At 53.9% G+C, this 17,824-nt stretch overlaps 1 protein-coding gene across 1 annotated transcript in view; it reads right to left on the bottom strand.

The window, feature by feature from the left end:
* Positions 1-17,824, bottom strand: part of LOC115388527 (receptor-type tyrosine-protein phosphatase gamma-like) — a 50,674-nt gene that overhangs the window by 18,471 nt on the left and 14,379 nt on the right. Inside the window, exons 5-8 of the mRNA XM_030091688.1 lie at positions 10,540-10,622; positions 10,272-10,406; positions 7,509-7,643; positions 5,464-5,639 (exon numbers count right to left, since the gene is read on the bottom strand). Coding sequence (XP_029947548.1) covers positions 5,464-5,639; positions 7,509-7,643; positions 10,272-10,406; positions 10,540-10,622 — 529 coding nt within the window. The remainder of the gene's footprint in view (positions 1-5,463; positions 5,640-7,508; positions 7,644-10,271; positions 10,407-10,539; positions 10,623-17,824) is intronic.

Here is a 17,824-nt window from a genome sequence, read left to right as displayed (position 1 = left end):
AGCAAACAATGACCAAGTGGTGAGGAACAGAGCAGAGAGCAGAGAGCAGAGAGCAGAGAGCAGAGAGCAGGGAGCAGAGAGCAGAGAGCAGAGAGCAGAGAGCAGAGAGCAGAGAGCAGAGAGCAGAGAGCAGAGAGGAGGGAGCAGGGAGCAGAGAGCAGAGAGCAGAGAGGAGGGAGCAGGGAGCAGAGAGCAGAGAGCAGAGAGGAGGGAGCAGAGAGCAGAGAGCAGAGAGCAGGGAGCAGAGAGCAGGGAGCAGGGAGCAGAGAGCAGGGAGCAGAGAGCAGAGAGCAGAGAGCAGAGAGGAGGGAGCAGAGAGCAGAGACCAGAGAGGAGGGAGCAGGGAGCAGAGAGCAGAGAGCAGAGAGCAGAGAGCAGAGAGCAGAGAGCAGGGAGCAGAGAGCAGGGAGCAGAGAGCAGAGAGGAGGGAGCAGAGAGCAGAGAGGAGGGAGCAGGGAGCAGAGAGCAGAGAGCAGAGAGCAGAGAGCAGGGAGCAGAGAGCAGGGAGCAGGGAGCAGGGAGCAGAGAGCAAGAGCAGAGAGCAGGGAGCAGGGAGCAGAGAGCAGAGAGCAGAGACCAGAGAGCAGAGAGCAGGGAGCAGAGAGCAGAGAGCAGAGAGCAGGGAGCAGGGAGCAGGAGCAGAAGCAGAGAGCAGAGAGAGGGAGCAGGGAGCAGGGAGCAGAGAGCAGAGAGGCAGAGAGCAGAGAGCAGGAGCAGAGAGCAGGGAGCAGGGAGCAGAGAGCAAGAGCAGAGACCAGAGAGCAGAGAGCAGAGAGCAGAGAGCAGAGAGGAGGGCAGGGAGCAGAGAGCAGAGAGCAGAGAGGAGGGAGCAGGGAGCAGAGACCAGAGAGCAGAGAGCAGGGAGCAGAGAGCAGAGAGCAGAGAGCAGAGAGCAGAGAGCAGGGAGCAGAGAGCAGGGAGCAGGGAGCAGAGAGCAGGGAGCAGAGAGCAGAGAGCAGAGAGGAGGGAGCAGGGAGCAGAGAGCAGAGAGCAGAGAGGAGGGAGCAGGGAGCAGAGAGCAGAGAGGAGGAGCAGGGAGCAGAGACCAGAGAGCAGAGAGGGAGCAGAGAGCAGAGAGCAGAGAGCAGAGAGCAGAGAGCAGAGAGCAGGGAGCAGAGAGCAGAGAGGAGGGAGCAGAGAGCAGGGAGCAGAGAGCAGAGAGCAGGGAGCAGAGAGCAGGGAGCAGAGAGCAGGGAGCAGAGAGCAGGGAGCAGAGAGCAGAGAGCAGAGAGCAGGGAGCAGAGAGCAGGGAGCAGAGAGCAGAGAGCAGAGAGCAGGGAGCAGAGAGCAGAGCAGAGAGCAGAGAGCAGTGGAGCAGAGAGCAGGAGCAGAGAGCAGAGAGCAGAGAGCAGAGGAGGGAGCAGGGAGCAGAGCAGAGAGCAGAGAGCAGAGAGCAGAGCAGAGAGCAGAGCAGAGAGCAGGAGCAGAGCAGGGAGCAGGAGATCAGAGAGCAGAGAGCAGAGAGCAAGAGCAGGAGCAGGGCAGAGAGCAGAGAGCAGAGAGCAGGGAGGGAGCAGAGAGCAGAGCAGAGAGCAGGAGCAGAGAGCAGAGAGCAGGGAGCAGAGGCAGAGAGCAGAGAGGGCAGGACAGAGAGCAGAGAGCAGAGAGCAGGAGCAGAGAGCAGAGAGCAGAGCAGGAGCAGAGAGCAGAGAGCAGAGCAGAGAGCAGAGAGCAGAGAGCAGGGAGCAGAGAGCAAGCGAGAGCAGGGAGCAGAGAGCGAGAGCAGAGCAGGGACAGAAGCAGAGAGCAGAGAGCAGAGAGCAGAGAGCAGAGAGCAGAGAGCATAGAGCAGAGCAGAGAGCAAGAGCAGAGAGCAGAGAGCAGAGAGCAGGGAGCAGGAGCAGAGAGCAGAGAGCAGGAGCATAGAGCAGAGAGCAGGGAGCAGGGAGCAGAGAGCAGGAGCAGGGAGCAGGGAGCAGAGAGCAGAGAGCAGGGAGCAGGGAGCAGGAGCAAGAGCAGAGAGCAAGAGCAGGGACAGAGAGCAGAGAGCAGGGAGCAGGAGCAGAGCAGGAGCAGGGAGCAGGAGCAGGAGCAGGGAGCAGAGAGCAGAGAGCAGAGAGCAGAGAGCAGAGAGCAGAGAGCAGAGAGCAGGGAGCAGGGAGCAGAGAGAGAGCAGAGAGCAGTGAGCAGAGAGCAGAGAGCAGGAGCAGGGACAGGAGCAGGGAGCAGGGAGCAGGAGCAGGGAGCAGAGAGCAGAGAGCAGAGAGCAGGGAGCAGGGAGCAGAGAGCAGGGAGCAGAGCAGAGAGCAGAGAGGAGGAGCGGGAGCAAGAGCAGAGAGCAGAGAGCAGAGAGCAGAGAGCAGAGAGCAGGAGCAGAGAGCAGAGAGCAGGAGCAGAGAGCAGAGAGCAGAGAGGAGGGAGCAGGGAGCAGAGAGCAGAGAGCAGAGAGCAGAGAGCAGAGAGCAGAGAGCAGGGAGCAGAGAGCAGAGAGCAGAGAGCAGAGAGCAGAGAGCAGGGAGCAGAGAGCAGAGAGCAGAGAGCAGGGAGCAGAGAGCAGGGAGCAGAGAGCAAGAGCGAGAGGAGGAGCAGGGACAGAGAGCAGAGAGCAGAGAGCAGAGAGCAGAGCAAGAGCAGGGAGCAAGAGCAGAGAGCAGGGACAGGGAGCAGGGAGCAGGAGCAGGAGCAGGGAGCAGGGAGCAGAGAGCAGAGAGCAGAGAGCAGAGCAGAGAGCAGAGAGCAGAGCAGGAGCAGGAGCAGAGAGCAGGGAAGAGAGAGAGCAAGAGGAGGGAGCAGGGAGCAGAGAGCAAGCAGAGAGCAGAGCAGAGAGCAGAGAGCAGGGAGCAGAGCAGAGAGCAGGAGCAGAGCAGAGAGCAGAGAGGGGGAGCAGGGAGCAGAGAGCAAGAGCGAGAGCAGAGAGCAGAGCAGAGAGCAGGAGCAGAGAGCAGAGAGCAGAGAGCAAGAGCGGAGCAGGGAGCAGAGAGCAGAGAGCAGAAGCAGGAGCAGGGAGCAAGAGCAGGGAGCAGAGAGCAGAGAGCAAGAGAGGAGCAGGGAGCAGAGAGCAGAGAGCAGAGAGCAGAGAGCGAGAGCAGAGCAGGGAGCAGAGAGCGAGAGCAGGAGCAGAGAGCAAGAACAGGGAGCAGAGAGCAGAGAGCAGAGAGCAGAGAGCAGGGAGCAGAGAGCAGAGAGCAGAGAGCAGAGAGCAGGGAGCAGAGAGCAGAGAGCAGAGAGCAGAGAGCAGAGAGCAGAGAGCAGGGAGCAGAGAGCAGAGAGCAGAGAGCAGAGAGCAGAGAGCAGGGAGCAGAGAGCAGAGAGCAGAGAGCAGGGAGCAGGGAGCAGAGAGCAGAGAGCAGAGAGCAGGGAGCAGAGAGCAGAGAGCAGGGAGCAGGGAGCAGGGAGCAGGGAGCAGAGAGCAGAGAGCAGAGAGCAGGAGCAGAGCAGAGAGCAGAGAGCAGAGAGCAGGGAGCAGGGAGCAGAGAGCAGAGAGAGGAGCAGGGAGCAGAGAGCAGAGAGCAGAGAGCAGAGAGCAGAGAGCAGAGCAGGGAGCAGAGAGCAAGAGCAGGGAGCAAGAGCAGAGAGCGAGAGGAGGAGCAGGAGCATAGAGCAGAGAGCAGAGAGCAGAGAGCAGAGAGCAGAGAGCAGGGAGCAGAGAGCGAGAGCAGAGCAGAGAGCGAGAGCAGGGAGCAGAGAGCAGAGGAGCAGAGAGCAGGGAGCAGGAGCGAGAGCAGGGAGCAGAGAGCAGAGAGCAGAGAGGAGGGAGCAGGAGCAGAGAGCAGAGAGCAGAGAGCAGAGAGCAGAGAGCAGAGAGCAGGGAGCAGAGAGCAGAGAGCAGGGAGCAGAGAGCAGAGAACAGGGAGCAGAGAGCAGAGAGCAGAGAGCAGAGAGCAGGGAGCAGAGAGCAGAGAGCAGAGAGCAGAGATCAGAGAGCAGAGAGCAGAGCAGAGAGCAGGGAGCAGGAGCAGAGAGCAGAGAGCAGAGAGCAGGGAGCAAGAGCAGAGAGCAGGAGCAGAGAGCAGAGAGCAGAGAGCAGGGAGCAAGAGCAGAGAGCAGAGAGCAGAGAGCAGGGAGCAGAGAGCAGGGCAGGGAGCAGAGAGCAGAGAGCAGGGAGCAGAGAGCAGAGAGCAGGGAGCAGAGAGCAGAGAGCAGGGAGCAGAGAGCAGAGAGCAGAGAGGAGGGAGCAGGGAGCAGAGAGCAGAGAGCAGAGAGCAGAGAGCAGGGAGCAGAGCAGAGAGCAGAGAGCAGAGAGCAGAGAGCAGGGAGCAGAGAGCAGAGAGCAGAGAGCAGGGAGCAGGGAGCAGAGAGCAGGGAGCAGAGAGCAGAGAGCAGAGAGGAGGGAGCAGGGAGCAGAGAGCAGAGAGCAGAGAGCAGAGAGCAGAGAGCAGAGAGCAGGGAGCAGAGAGCAGAGAGCAGGAGCATAGAGCAGAGACAGGGAGCAGAGAGCAGGAGCAGAGCAGAGAGCAGGGAGCAGAGAGCAGAGAGCAGAGAGCAGAGCAGGGGCAGATAGAGAGAGCAGAGAGCAGAGAGCAGAGAGCAGAGAGCAGGGAGCAGAGAGCAGAGAGCAGAGAGCAGAGAGCAGAGAGCAGAGAGCAGGGAGCAGAGAGCAGAGAGCAGAGAGCAGAGAGCAGGGAGCAGAGAGCAGGGAGCAGGGAGCAGAGAGCAGAGAGCAGGGAGCAGGGAGCAGAGAGCAGGGAGCAGGGAGCAGAGAGCAGAGAGCAGAGAGCAGGGAGCAGGGAGCAGAGAGCAGAGAGCAGAGAGCAGAGAGCAGAGAGCAGGGAGCAGAGAGCAGAGAGCAGAGAGCAGAGAGCAGGGAGCAGAGAGCAGGGAGCAGGGAGCAGAGAGCAGAGAGCAGGGAGCAGGGAGCAGAGAGCAGAGAGCAGGGAGCAGGGAGCAGAGAGCAGGGAGCAGAGAGCAGAGAGCAGAGAGCAGGGAGCAGGGAGCAGGGAGCAGGGAGCAGGGAGCAGAGAGCAGAGAGCAGAGAGCAGGGAGCAGAGAGCAGGGAGCAGAGAGCAGAGAGCAGAGAGCAGGGAGCAGGGAGCAGGGAGCAGGGAGCAGGGAGCGTGTCCACGGAGCAGTGACGTTACCAGCAGACAGTATACTCACAGACAGGTTTATCCCTGCCTCCTGCCTTTAAACCACCGGGTGAGTGTGAGGAATGTGTCACTGCCTGCTCTGTGTGTGTGTGTGTGTGTGTGTGTGTGTGTGTGTGGTTGAGAAGCAGTGGTGTTTGCAGGGTGACATGTTATTACTGTGCAGTGCAGGTGATAGCAGAGGGCTTCTCATTCCCCTCAAGGCAACAGCAAGTGGGCCATTACCCATAATCCCCCTCTGCCTGAGTGGAACACACCCTTCCATATGTGCAGCTGGGAGGCTGCAGCGCCACGGAGGCTCTGCTGTAGCCAGAAGAACCAAGGCGTGAGCAGCAGTGAACGTCTCTGGCATGTGCTGAGCTGGTTTCAGACACACTCGTCCGTTCTCTCTCTGTGTTTTATGATCAGAGGTGAGGAACTCATGAATGAGGAACACTACCTGCAGTGCACGAGCACGGGACCCATTTCAGGTGTCTGGGCGGCCGACGACCTGCGGACGAAGGTGAGCACAGGAAGTGTGTACTCCGGCACGCCCATGTCGGGCCACTGGGTGTAATGATACTGGATAACAGTGCGTTCAACCTGAGCCCGGGACTTAGGGTTCCCCTTCCCACCCTGCACGGAGAAGAGAGGACAGCTGTTTACACTGCAGGACACAGCAGGAACAACAACAAGAACACATTTCCCACAGACCATCGTCATGACAACATCCTGCACACTGCGGGAGTCACATCAGGGTGAAACCAGCTGAGCAATGTCCACACACTGGTGGAAGACACCACTGCATGTCTACAGGCGACGGGCGACAGTAGCTCAGTTGGTAGAGCGGGTCGTCTTATAACCGAAAGGTTGGCGGTTCGATCCCCGCTCCCGCAGGCGTAAAACTGTCGTTGTGTCCTTGGGCAAGACACTTCACCCACGTTGCCTAGTATGAAAGTTGTGAGAGTGAATGGTTGGTGGTGGGAGGGGCCGATGGCGCAGACTGGCAGCCTCGCTTCCGTCAGTCTGCCCCAGGGCAGCTGTGGCTGCAGCAGTAGCTTACCACCACCCAGTGTGGAGAGAATGAATAATGCAATGTGAAGCGTCTTTGAGTGTCCTGAAAAGCGCTATATAAAACCAATGCATTATTATTACAGGAGGGACGGAAGGATGGAGGGACGGACGGATGGATGGATGGATGAATGGATGGACAGATGGGTGGATGGACAGATGGATGGATGGACAGATGGGTGGATGGATGATGGACAGATGGATGGATGGACAGATGGGTGGATGGATGATGGATGGATGGATAGATGGATGGACAGATGGGTGGATGGATGGATGGCTGGATGGATGGATGGATGGACAGATGGGTGGATGGATGAATGGACAGATGGGTGGATGGATGGATGGATGGATGGATGGACCGATGGATGGATGGATGGATGGACAGATGGGTGGATGGATGGATGGACCGGTGGATGGATGAATGGACAGATGGGTGGATGGATGGATGGCTGGATGGATGGATGGATGGACAGATGGGTGGATGGATGGATGGCTGGATGGATGGATGGATGGGTGGATGGATGGATGGACCGGTGGATGGATGGCTGGATGGATGGATGGATGGATGGATGGACAGCCACACTCCTGATTTTCACTGGAGAGATTAGGATGGTGTTGATCTGCATCAGAGCGTTGAAGGATGAAATAAATTCCGGTCCAGCTGGTGTCAGTGAGACGCCCTGAGGACTCTCCGTCATTAAAGACCAGGACTGGTTTCTACTATAATTCCTACTTGCTTGCTGCTGGAGCAGTCGTCATCTTGTGTTACTTTTGCTGTTGTGACATACTGAAGGGGCCAGTAAGGTACATCTGTGTTTGTTTTGTTTACTTCTCTCAACAAAAAAGTTGGGTAATCCTGTGAAACGTGGCAGGGGTGGACTGGGACCAAAACGTGGCCCTGGAATCTTTTGTCCAGACCGGCCCACTACAGATACTGTGCCATCTCTCCCCGATGTTGAACAACATCCTTTTATCTTCTGGAGCCTGGGATGAATAAAAGTTAACTGTACTGTGTGCTGCTTACCGGAGAGAGGGTGTGGGATTGAAGACTGTTTATCACTCACTCTTATAGGTAAAAACAATGTCCTTCATGAACCGCATGCATACTGTGGACACTGAGAAAGGGCTTCACTGAAGTGGTTAATAAAAGCAAATAATCCATTAGTATCGTAAAGTATAGCACTGCTCATGTTTTCCAATACTTTAGGAGGATGTAAAACCATTGTGTTATTTGCAATTAATTCATTATATTAATTGACCATATTTAACATGTTATGTTTTTTAATTGCATTAATCTAGTTTTTAATCTCTACCTTTAATGTTTCTGTATGTGCGTTACCTTTTATAAAATAACTTTTTATAACTTCTCCTCCGTCTAAGACCAGTAAGGGATAAAAGAATCTGTGTTTGGTAAGACATTGCTCCTTTTCTCACCTTTTTGAGTTTGGTGTTGCGCAGGGTGAAGCGGCGCACGGTGAAGCAGGCGTGAACCTTGCTGCTCTTCAGGGTGACCATCAAGTGGCCATACTCCTCCGTGCTCTCCGACGGCCAGTACTGGTCACATTTCCTCTGCGGAACCGGATGAAAACCAGATTAAAGCGCTGCGGTCACATCAGGGTCCACTGGTTCTCATTTTGTACGGTTCACATGACGGTGGCTGCTCATCAGACCCCCAACCCAGAACTCTGTACTTCATTGAGCTACTCTAATTAATCAAATGAATGTATGAATGAAGTCCTTCTTGATTACCAGATGGCAGCATTTATTTGTAGGAGCTGCTTCCCACAAAAATAAAATTGGTGGTGGTCATAGTCAGTCGACAGCTCCAGTATCGATGTGGTCGCCATATTGGATTAGGACCTTGTTTTCCTCCATTGCCTTAAGATTAAAAAACTGATAATTTGCTACATGACACAACAACTTTGCACCAGTTCAGTCTGTTGAATATATACAACAAATATAATGATCCAGGAGCATGAGCACAGCAGCAGTACTGTTAGGTAAGGAAGCAGAGCTCATCCACTATGGCGATGGCGTTAAACATGCTCCAGCAGTCACACAGGTGTCTGTGGTCACGCTGAGCTGTGCTCCCACTGTTAGCATGCAAATCTAAAATGCTACTGAGATTAATCCCATTCTTAATCAATGTCAATGCAGAGTTTGTGGAGAAAGATGCACTGCTGCTCAGCATATCATTGTAATGATTGGTTTGTATGAAATAAAAGTCAGAATAAAGACGGGTGTGCCGTGATTGGACCCTCTGGTCCAGCTGCAGCAGACGGTCCTGCACCCCCCAGGCCAGTGGTGTGGACTCATGTCTTCTGTCTTACTGACTAGAGCAGTGTTGCAGAACGAGCAGCAGAGTAGGTTTTCTCATGACCTGAGCCTCCGCGGCTCTTCACTCAGCTCGTACATTAGAATGTGAGGCATTCACAGGCGTCTGGTCATTCCCAGTGCGTACTGACATAATAAAAGAGATGACAAAAGGAGGCACAAACAATAAATGCAGGGTATCTGTGAACCTTCTGCAATGTTATGCTTCTTTTAACCATGTTGCTTTCTTTTTATACTAGATGTCTAGATGTTCCAGATCTCTCAGTCGGCTGATTTAGTTTTTCTTTTCACTTCAACAAACATGTCCTCATTGATTACTGTAAAAAGAGCTCCTTTTGAGATTTGATTTGTGTTCTTACTGTAGTCTAAATAACAAAAAAGAGTATTTTATTTCTTACTGCACACAGGCAGCAGTAAATTTTGTATGTTTGTCTGCACAAGGACGAAATGAATGAATAGAACTTTTTCATTTCCACTGTTAAAGCAGAACTATGTAACTTTTGCTCTCCCGCTCCCCCTACTGGTCTCCTGTGTAAGCTCACTGTAGTAAGCATAAAGAGTAACGGTGCGTTCACACCGGACGCGTTGCAAGCATCACGGGCGTCACTGACGCCTCAAGTTGACGCGTGTAAAGAGTGGAATTCGACTCGTGTTCAAATTTCACACGACGCTTGCAACGCGCGCGACGCGCGGCAGCTCACTGGTGGGAGTGGGAGGAGCTTCTGTGTCCTGTCTTCATGTTGACAATGGCGGATCCCATCGAGACACTGGCCTGGCTTTATTTAATAAAGAAAGCCAGAAAACGGCATCGTCAGGCGCCTGTGCGACGTCTTTGGGTTCATCCCATCCTGCAGCGGCGTTCGCAATTTGGCGAATTTCACCATTTGCTCCAGGAGCTGCGTGAGGATGAGGTTCGCTTTCAGCGGTACTTCCACCTCTCCCGGCCCGGTTTGACGACCCTCTGGCCGGCGTCAGCACGTCACAAGGAGGGACGTCTTCCCCAGAGTGCTTGTCTGTGATTGGATGACGCTCTGCGTTGACGCTTCCAAAGTTCATTTTCCCAACACTCAGCTTGTTGCAGCAAGCCTACAAGGATGCTGCTCTGGGGAGACTCAGGTCCATGAGTGGTCCGGGGGTTTGAGAAGGGCCAGATGTCCACTGAGGATCAGCCCACATCAGGACGACCCTCCACCTCCCGCACAGCCCAAATTGTCGGGGAAATTAAAGCGGCTGTGATGGCGGATCGACGCCGGGGCGTTGGAGAGGTGGCTGAGCTGAGGGGGGTCTCCTGGGGTCCCTGGAGAGGATCATAAACCAGGATTTGGGGCCGAGCCGGGTCTCTGCCAAAATGGTGGCACACGGCGCTGCGCGTCTCGCAGTTTCTGACGGAGAATGGGAAGACTGTCCTCCCCGATCCGAATTATTCACCGGATCTCGCCCCGAGTGACTTTTTCTTGTTCCCCAGGTTGAAGAAGCAGCTGAAGGGACAGCGGTTTGCAGACGTGGAGGAGGGGACAGACAAATCACAGCCGGCCCTTAACGGCACAATCACTCACGGGTCTGACGACACATTGGTGAAGTGGGAGACACGGCTGGAGCGCTGCATTAATGCGGATGGAGATTATTTTGAAGGCGGCAGTGGTGTTTTATTTTGAAATGTAAGAAATAAAAAGTTACAACTAAATTCCGGTTTCATTTGGGTACGCCCTGGTATGTTGGCCTGACTTTATTGAATCTCTTTATTGTTTTATTGCAGTAGCTGGCCTTGCTGGAGTTCCTGTTTCTTGTGGGACACTCTCTCTTGATAAGTGACAGGTAAATAAAGCTGTTTGTTGAGAGGACTGTGATCTTGGCAGTACATACCCGTCCTTTCTCCATTAAGTTGGTGATCATGACGATGACGCCCGTGTTCTGCTCCCACACCATCCTCCAGAAGTCTTCGAAGGTGGACTTGAGCGGTCCCTGGGCTGCAATGTAGGCTTTGGGCTTGTTGTATCCCTGATGGAGGGATGATGGGAAGTGATACTTCTGAAATCAAACTGCAATCTCTCCAAGCGTGCTCATGTTGCGAGGTTATCAATGAGGATTCTCCTCATCGCACACACAGCCAGTTTCTGGAGGAGGGACTCACATCCACATAGTTGGCGTTGATGTAGTCAGAGTGTTTGGATTCCCTCCCAGCCAGCGGCCTCAGCTTCACCCTGCTGTGGTCATCTGAGGAGCAAACAGAGCGGGCAGGGTGAGGGCAGCCTCAGCACTGCCCCAACAGTCCACATGGAGACCATGGATCACATTATGGACCTGTGATCCAGCGGGGCTGAGCGGATTGATTTAACGGCCACAGATCACTCAGGACCTGCTCTTTATCCCCAGCAAACACAAGACTGGGCTGCTAACAACTGCAGCAGCAGCTGATTGAGTCAAAATATGAAATACTGATCGCAGGCTGACCCGCACACACTAGGACCGTGGTGGGGCTTGGGGACCATGGGGTCTGTGATGGTTTTCAGACAGACTGGTGGTTTCTGAGTTTTGTGGTTGTGGCCAGATGTGAGCAGGCTCCAGTGATCCGGAGCCATCCCAGCTGACCCAGGGTGCACCATGAACTGTCCATCACACACCCAAACCAGCAATCACAGGCTGTGGGAGAAATCCCTCACACGCACAGGAAGAACATGAAATCTTCTCACAGAAATGCCTCGACTCAAACCATGTGAGAAGAACCACAAACACACAGGGAAAAAGGATCATCTATTACACTATAGCTGGATTCTTTTTAGCTCTAGCGCCTGTTGATGGGCTGCCTTTATTCTCAGCCCAAACACAAGCTGCAGTACAGTCGTCTTGACCCAGAGCCGGTCTGTAACAGCAGCAATGTGACATTCAGAAGAAAGCCCTGTAACACCCGCCAATGTCATCATGCTCAAAAACGTAATAAACCACAAACGTTATAAAAATATGCAGCTTTTAATGTAATTATCCTGCAAACGTAACACATTTTCCACAAACGTAATAGCCGCTGCCTACTACAAACGTAACACGCGATTTCCCACAAATGTAATAACCGTTACGTTTGTAGAGATTTATTACGTTTGTGGGAAGTGAAAACCTTCAACTTTCAATGTTGTAATAACTTCCCACATATGTAAGAATGCAGTGAATAATGGCTGCTGCTGTTTGATTGTTGTTGTTCTTACCTACTGACAGCCTCCTGGGTACGGAATCCAGATGATCCGTGATCACGATCACAGAGATCCCCCCCCCCCCCCCCCCCCCCCCCCCCGTCCCCACTCCGCCCTCGTCCCCCTAAACCGCAAGCATCTCTCTCTCTCTCTCTCTCCCTCTCTCGGTGCATGCTGGGAGTGGGCGGTGGCGGGAGTGTGTGAGAGCGTGGTGTGTGTTTTGTGGCGTTTAGCCTGTTTTTTCTGTTTGTTTAAGTTGTTAATGTTCACTTTCACTGTAGTTCATTAATCGCAGCACATTTATTAGTTTATATCGTTTATTTGGGTTCTTGGTGGGTTTTGGTCTGTTTGGGGGTCTGGCTGCTGCCATGACCAACCTCAGACGGCTCACCCGCAGACACGGGGTCCGGGTTGTGGCCCCGCCCCCTGCAGCGTGGAGGGCGTGGCCCTGGCTGTGGGGGAGAAGGTGGGCTACGATAACGTCAAGTTGGTCGCGAGGATGAACAGCGCCGTGGTGGTCTTCCTGGACCAGGTGGAGCAGGCTGATGCCGTGGTGGTCTTCCTGGACCAGGTGGAGCAGGCTAACGCTGTGGTGGTCTTCCTGGACCAGGTGGAGCAGGCTAACGCTGTGGTGGTCTTCCTGGACCAGGTGGAGCAGGCTAACGCCGTGGTGGTCTTCCTGGACCAGGTGGAGCAGGCTAACGCTGTGGTGGTCTTCCTGGACCAGGTGGAGCAGGCTAACACTGTGGTGGTCTTCCTGGACCAGGTGGAGCAGGCTAACGCCGTGGTGGAGTCGGGCATCACCGTCGCGGACAGGTTGGTCCCGGTCCAGCCGCCGTCTCAGCCTGCTGTCCGGGTCGTCCTGTCCAACGTCCCTCCCTTCTGCCAGATGAGCTTCTGATTCGCGAGCTGCCAGATCTGGAAAGGTGGTGTCCTCGGTGAAGGACATCCTGTCTGGATGGAAGTCTCAGCTGCTGAAGAACGCCGTGTGTCCCAGGAGACACGGATTTATGATCCTCAATAACCGGAGCGAGGAGCTGGACCTCAGGTTTTTTTTCGCAGAGATGGAGGAGGACAGAGTGGACAGGGTGAAACCAGGGAAAAGAAAGAAAAAAGGCAACAATGCAGACGCAAAGAAACGCTGTGTGGAGGGGCGGGGTCAGAGGTCAGTGTGGAGGGCGGGGTCAGAGGTCAGTGTGGAGGGCGGGGTAAGAGGTCAGTGTGGAGGGCGGGGTCAGAGGTCAGTGTGGAGGGCGGGGTAAGAGGTCAGTGTGGAGGGCGGGGTCAGAGGTCAGTGTGGAGGGGCGGGGTCAGAGGTCAGTGTGGAGGGCGGGGTCAGAGGTCAGTGTGGAGGGCGGGGTCAGAGGTCAGTGTGGAGGGCGGGGTCAGAGGTCAGTGTGGAGGGCGGGGTCAGACAGTGACAGTGAGTGTGTGTCAGACAGCAGCGATGTTTCTTTTAGCGGCTCCCAGAGAAACAGGTCACCATACAGCAGACAAAATCAAAATGTTCTTACACCAGACCCAGAACCAGCACCGGGTGAAGGTGGGGATCATTTCCCTGATCTGAATGGTTTTATTTTCTCGGCCAGGCTCCATGTGAGCAACAGACAGGAGTCTGGCCTCACTGACCATAGGGTGACCAGACGTCCTCTTTTCCCCGGACATGTCCTCTTTTTACGTCCTGTCCGGGGCGTCCGGGAGGGTTTTTTAAATTCAAGGAGATGTCTGGGGTTCACTGTTTCTCAGCACGTGAACGTAACCAGCGCTTTGCACACAGTACTGTGAGACTTTGTTGCGCGACGTGATTACTGAGAGGCGTCTTGTGAGCCGATCTGCGCCGCGCGCGCACACACACACACACACACACACACACACACACACACACACACACACACACACACACACACACACACACACACACACACACACAGACGGAGCAGAGCACTTCTTCTTCTTCTGTGGTGTTTAACAGCGGATGGCACCATTTCAACAGGCGCAGTAGCGCCTCCTATCGCTATAGAGTGGGATCAGAGAACAATCTAAATTCTATTTATTAACCCCGTTAATACAAGGTATGAGATCAATGCATTCCGACTGTTTACAACACTATTAATGGAGAACTGATGAATTCCTTCTCTACTTAATTCGACAGCGGAGCAGGAAAATGCCAAAGCTTAAGAGCAGCTTCTCAGATGAACTGCAAGTTCCAACATAGCAGGATTTTATCGCTCTATGCAGACGATCTTATTGTTTTTATAAGAAATCAAGGGGACGTAGATATTTTAGTTAATATTATTAAAGATTTTAATGTGGCATCCGCAGCGAGGGTCACCGGGGGAAGAGCGAGGCCCTTGCTGTCGGCAGGTGGCATGGCGGTCTCCCATGGAGGAGGGAGGGCCTCAGATATCTGGGCATTTACGTTGGAAAGGAACACTTTGTTCAGAAGAACTGGGAGACCGTCATGGAAAAGGTGGAGGCTAAGCTCTCCAGGTGGAGGTGGCTCCTCCCAAAATGTCACTTCGGGGCAGAGTCCTGGTTTTAAAGAACCTGGTTCCTCCCAGCTGTGGCCTCGGCTCACCAGCAGACCCTCCTCCAGGTCTCCTGGCTCAGATTCAAAAGAAAATGATAGATTTCTTCTGGGATGGTCTGCACTGGGTCCCACAGGGGGGAGGGGGGCCAGGGCCTGGTCCACTTGGCCAGCCGGACCGCCACTTTTAGACTCCAGTTCCTGCAGAGGTACCTGGCAGGACCGGCGGATCTGGTGTGGAGAGGCGTGGCCAGCTGCATCCTGAGGCGGGCCGATACGTTGGGGTTGGATCATGTTCTGTTTTTGACTGATCCCAGATTTCTAAACCTCAAGGGGGGGAGGGGAGGGGGGCTGCCTCCGTTTTACCAGAGTTTATTTAAATGCTGGGCCTGGTTTTCACGCAGAAGGTTCCTGAAAGCCGACTCTCTGCACTGGCTGTTGAAAGAACCCCTGATCCACGGATCCAGACTGGACCTCAGCGGAGCCTCGACCCCCGGCCTGACCGGAAGGCTGATCCAGTCTGGGACCCTCACCGTGGGTCAGCTGGTGGATGCTGTGGGGCCGGACCTGAACCACACCCAGGCCCTGAACCAGCCCCAGGCCCTGAATCAGGCTCAGGCCCTGAACCAGGCCCAGGCCCTGAATCAGGCCCAGGCCCTGAATCAGGCCCAGGCCCTGAACCAGGCCCAGGCCCTGAATCAGGCCCAGGCCCTGAACCAGGCCCAGGCCCTGAACCAGGCCCAGGACCTGAACCAGGCCCAGGCCCAGGCCCTGAACCAGGCCCAGGCCCAGGCCCTGAACCAGGCCCAGGCCCTGAATCAGGCTCAGGCCCTGAACCAGGCCCAGGCCCTGAACCAGGCCCAGGCTCTGGGCCCCCTGCTGGGGATGCAGTCCATCCGGGTGTCCCAGGGGCTCCTGGAGAAGTGGAGGAGTGCTCTGACGCCCAGAGACAGGAGCCTGCTGAGGAGGTACAGCCGAGGAGAACTCTCCCCGGATGCTGAGGACCCCGTCCCCGAGGTCCTGCTGAGCCTGGAGCTGGACCTGTCCAGACCCCGTCCCCGAGGTCCTGCTGAGCCTGGAGCTGGACCTGTCCAGACCCCGTCCCCGAGGTCCTGCTGAGCCTGGAGCTGGATCTGTCCGGCCCCCTCCTGAAGACCACCCAGCCTGAGAGACTGTCTCTTCACAGAGCAGACAAAAGGATTTTCTACAGGAACTGTGTGAAGAGCGTCCACTAGGGGGCACTGAGCAACAGGCCCCCCACTGTGTGGTCACAGAGACTGGGACGGGCTGGACCTGGACCCGGCCCACAGTGGAGGATTTTATACAAGCCCCCCCTTGAGAAAACGGACTGGAGACCTCCAGTGGAGGATTCTACACGGTGCTTTTCTCTCCATCCTCCACCCTGCTGGTTTAAACACTCGTCCTTCTGCCATCACAGAGAGACTATTTATCACGTTTTTACTGAGTGTAAGAGGCTCACAAGCTTCTTCACTCTTTTAATGGCAGTTTTTAGTCTTTTTAGTGTTGCTTTTACTGAGAGAACTTTTATCATGGGAGCTGGCTACAAACAAAAAGAAAAAAACAAGTGGCAGCTCCTCAGTTTTATCTCAGGGGAAGCCAAGATGGAGATTTATGTCAGCAGGAGGAACAAGGTGGAGGGCAGAGAAGGACAGGACGGCAGAGAAGGACAGGACGTCAGAGGAGGACAGGACGTCAGAGGAGGACAGGACGTCAGAGGAGGACAGGACGTCAGAGAAGGACAGGACGTCAGAGAAGGACAGGACGTCAGAGAAGGACAGGACGTCAGAGGAGGACAGGACGTCAGAGAAGGACAGGACGTCAGAGAAGGACAGGACGTCAGAGGAGGACAGGACGTCAGAGGAGGACAGGACGTCAGAGGAGGACAGGACGTCAGAGGAGGACAGGACGTCAGAGGAGGACAGGACGTCAGAGGAGGACAGGACGTCAGAGGAGGACAGGACGTCAGAGAAGGACAGGACGTCAGAGGAGGACAGGACGTCAGAGAAGGACAGGACGTCAGAGAAGGACAGGACGTCAGAGGAGGACAGGACGTCAGAGGAGGACAGGACGTCAGAGAAGTGTGGCAGGTCAACGTCAAATCCAGACTCTGGCTCCAATACCGGTTTTTTAAACAAAACAATGATTTAAACACTTTTAAAGAGGTCTGGTGTTTTAAGGACATTCTGTGCTGTTTGGAAAACAACAAACTTCACTTTGCACATTTTTTAATTTGAAAATATGAATGGTTTTTAAGAGTCTGACACACACTGCATCACTGTAAACTGTGTAAATAAAAGTGTGGTTTTAAAATAAAAAAAAATCTCTCTCTCTCTCTCTCTCTGCGCTTTGGATCCTTGCCTATTGACTGATAACTGTTGTGATTACAAATGAGTAATACATCCAGATTTCTTCATAATTTCACAGGATTATTTTAATAATCTCCCTCTGTCAATCACATACTGTCGTCTACGTCTTTTGTCAGTATCAGCCCTGTCAATAAGCAGGTAGGGGGGGAACCCTCCGACCAAACGTTAATCTGCTGTAGTTTATTGAATGTAGACCAGGCTGTATAGCCAGCATACCATTAAAGGAGCTGTCCTTGAGCCCTGACTTCAGTGTGAAATGTTGGCTCCGCCCCCGAGCTCTCTGACTGGTTCCTCACATTGAGAAAACCCTCCCCCTCCCCCTCCGCTCTGCTCCCACTCAGCGTGCACGACGCTACAGGCACAGCAGAAGCCACTTCGACCCTTTTTGTTCAAAATAAACGGCCCCTTCGTCTCAGGTGAACCAGATTTCACCCTGTCACTACATGTCCAATGCAGACAGTAGCTGCAGAAATGAATTTGCAATGTTGGCCCCGCCCCGCCCCGCCCCGCCCCGCCCCGCCCCGCCCCGCCCCGCCTGCTGCTGCCAGTGGAGCAGAGAGGTGGTCACGCTGAATCCTCAGGCAGCGCTTTGCAGGGCCACATATCCAGAACACGCTGATCAATGTGGGATTTTTTCCACAGAAATGTAGCATGGACTTCGTAGTACATGATGTAAAAAGCATTTCTCTCGGCCTGGTTAAATTAAAATCGCGGATAGCGCCTTTAAAGATGGGATCGTATTCCTTCTGAATCCAATAATAACCCTCTGGTGTCGGTGGCACCACGCCCCCCAAGAGATGTGACGAAACACAAATACACACATTGTAAATTATGCAATTGGCATATTAAGCGAGATAATATGGAGTTAGTTGGTTGATATGGAAAAATAAAAGCGGGTTGAAAATAGGGTTTATTTCTCCATAACTATTCAACGATAAAGTAACAATAAATATCCTAAATAAAATAGTGCTAAATCTATATATCCAGCTGGCCCCTTGCAGCCTGCGCACTGTTTTTCATCAACCTCGTTGCTTCAGCCTTCAGCCTTTTAGAGTTTGACAGTGTATAATTCACTCATCCATTTTTTCAATAAAGATGTTGAGAAATCTCGATTAATTGCTTCTTTGTAAACACAACACTTATAAATAGCCTAAATAGGCAAGATCTGACACAGTTCAGTTCGATTCAGATTCATTACAGACATGTGTGTCTGTGTGAGCTAGCCTATACTGCTATGTTGTATGTGGCAACCTTGACATTGCAGTAGGCCCATTTTATTTATTTATTTATTTATTTATTTATTTATTTGGCATTGTTTTT

This window comes from Salarias fasciatus, chromosome 5 (assembly GCF_902148845.1).
Source record: "Salarias fasciatus chromosome 5, fSalaFa1.1, whole genome shotgun sequence".
Lineage (NCBI taxonomy): Eukaryota > Metazoa > Chordata > Actinopteri > Blenniiformes > Blenniidae > Salarias > Salarias fasciatus.
This window is presented reverse-complemented; position numbering and strand designations above follow the sequence as displayed.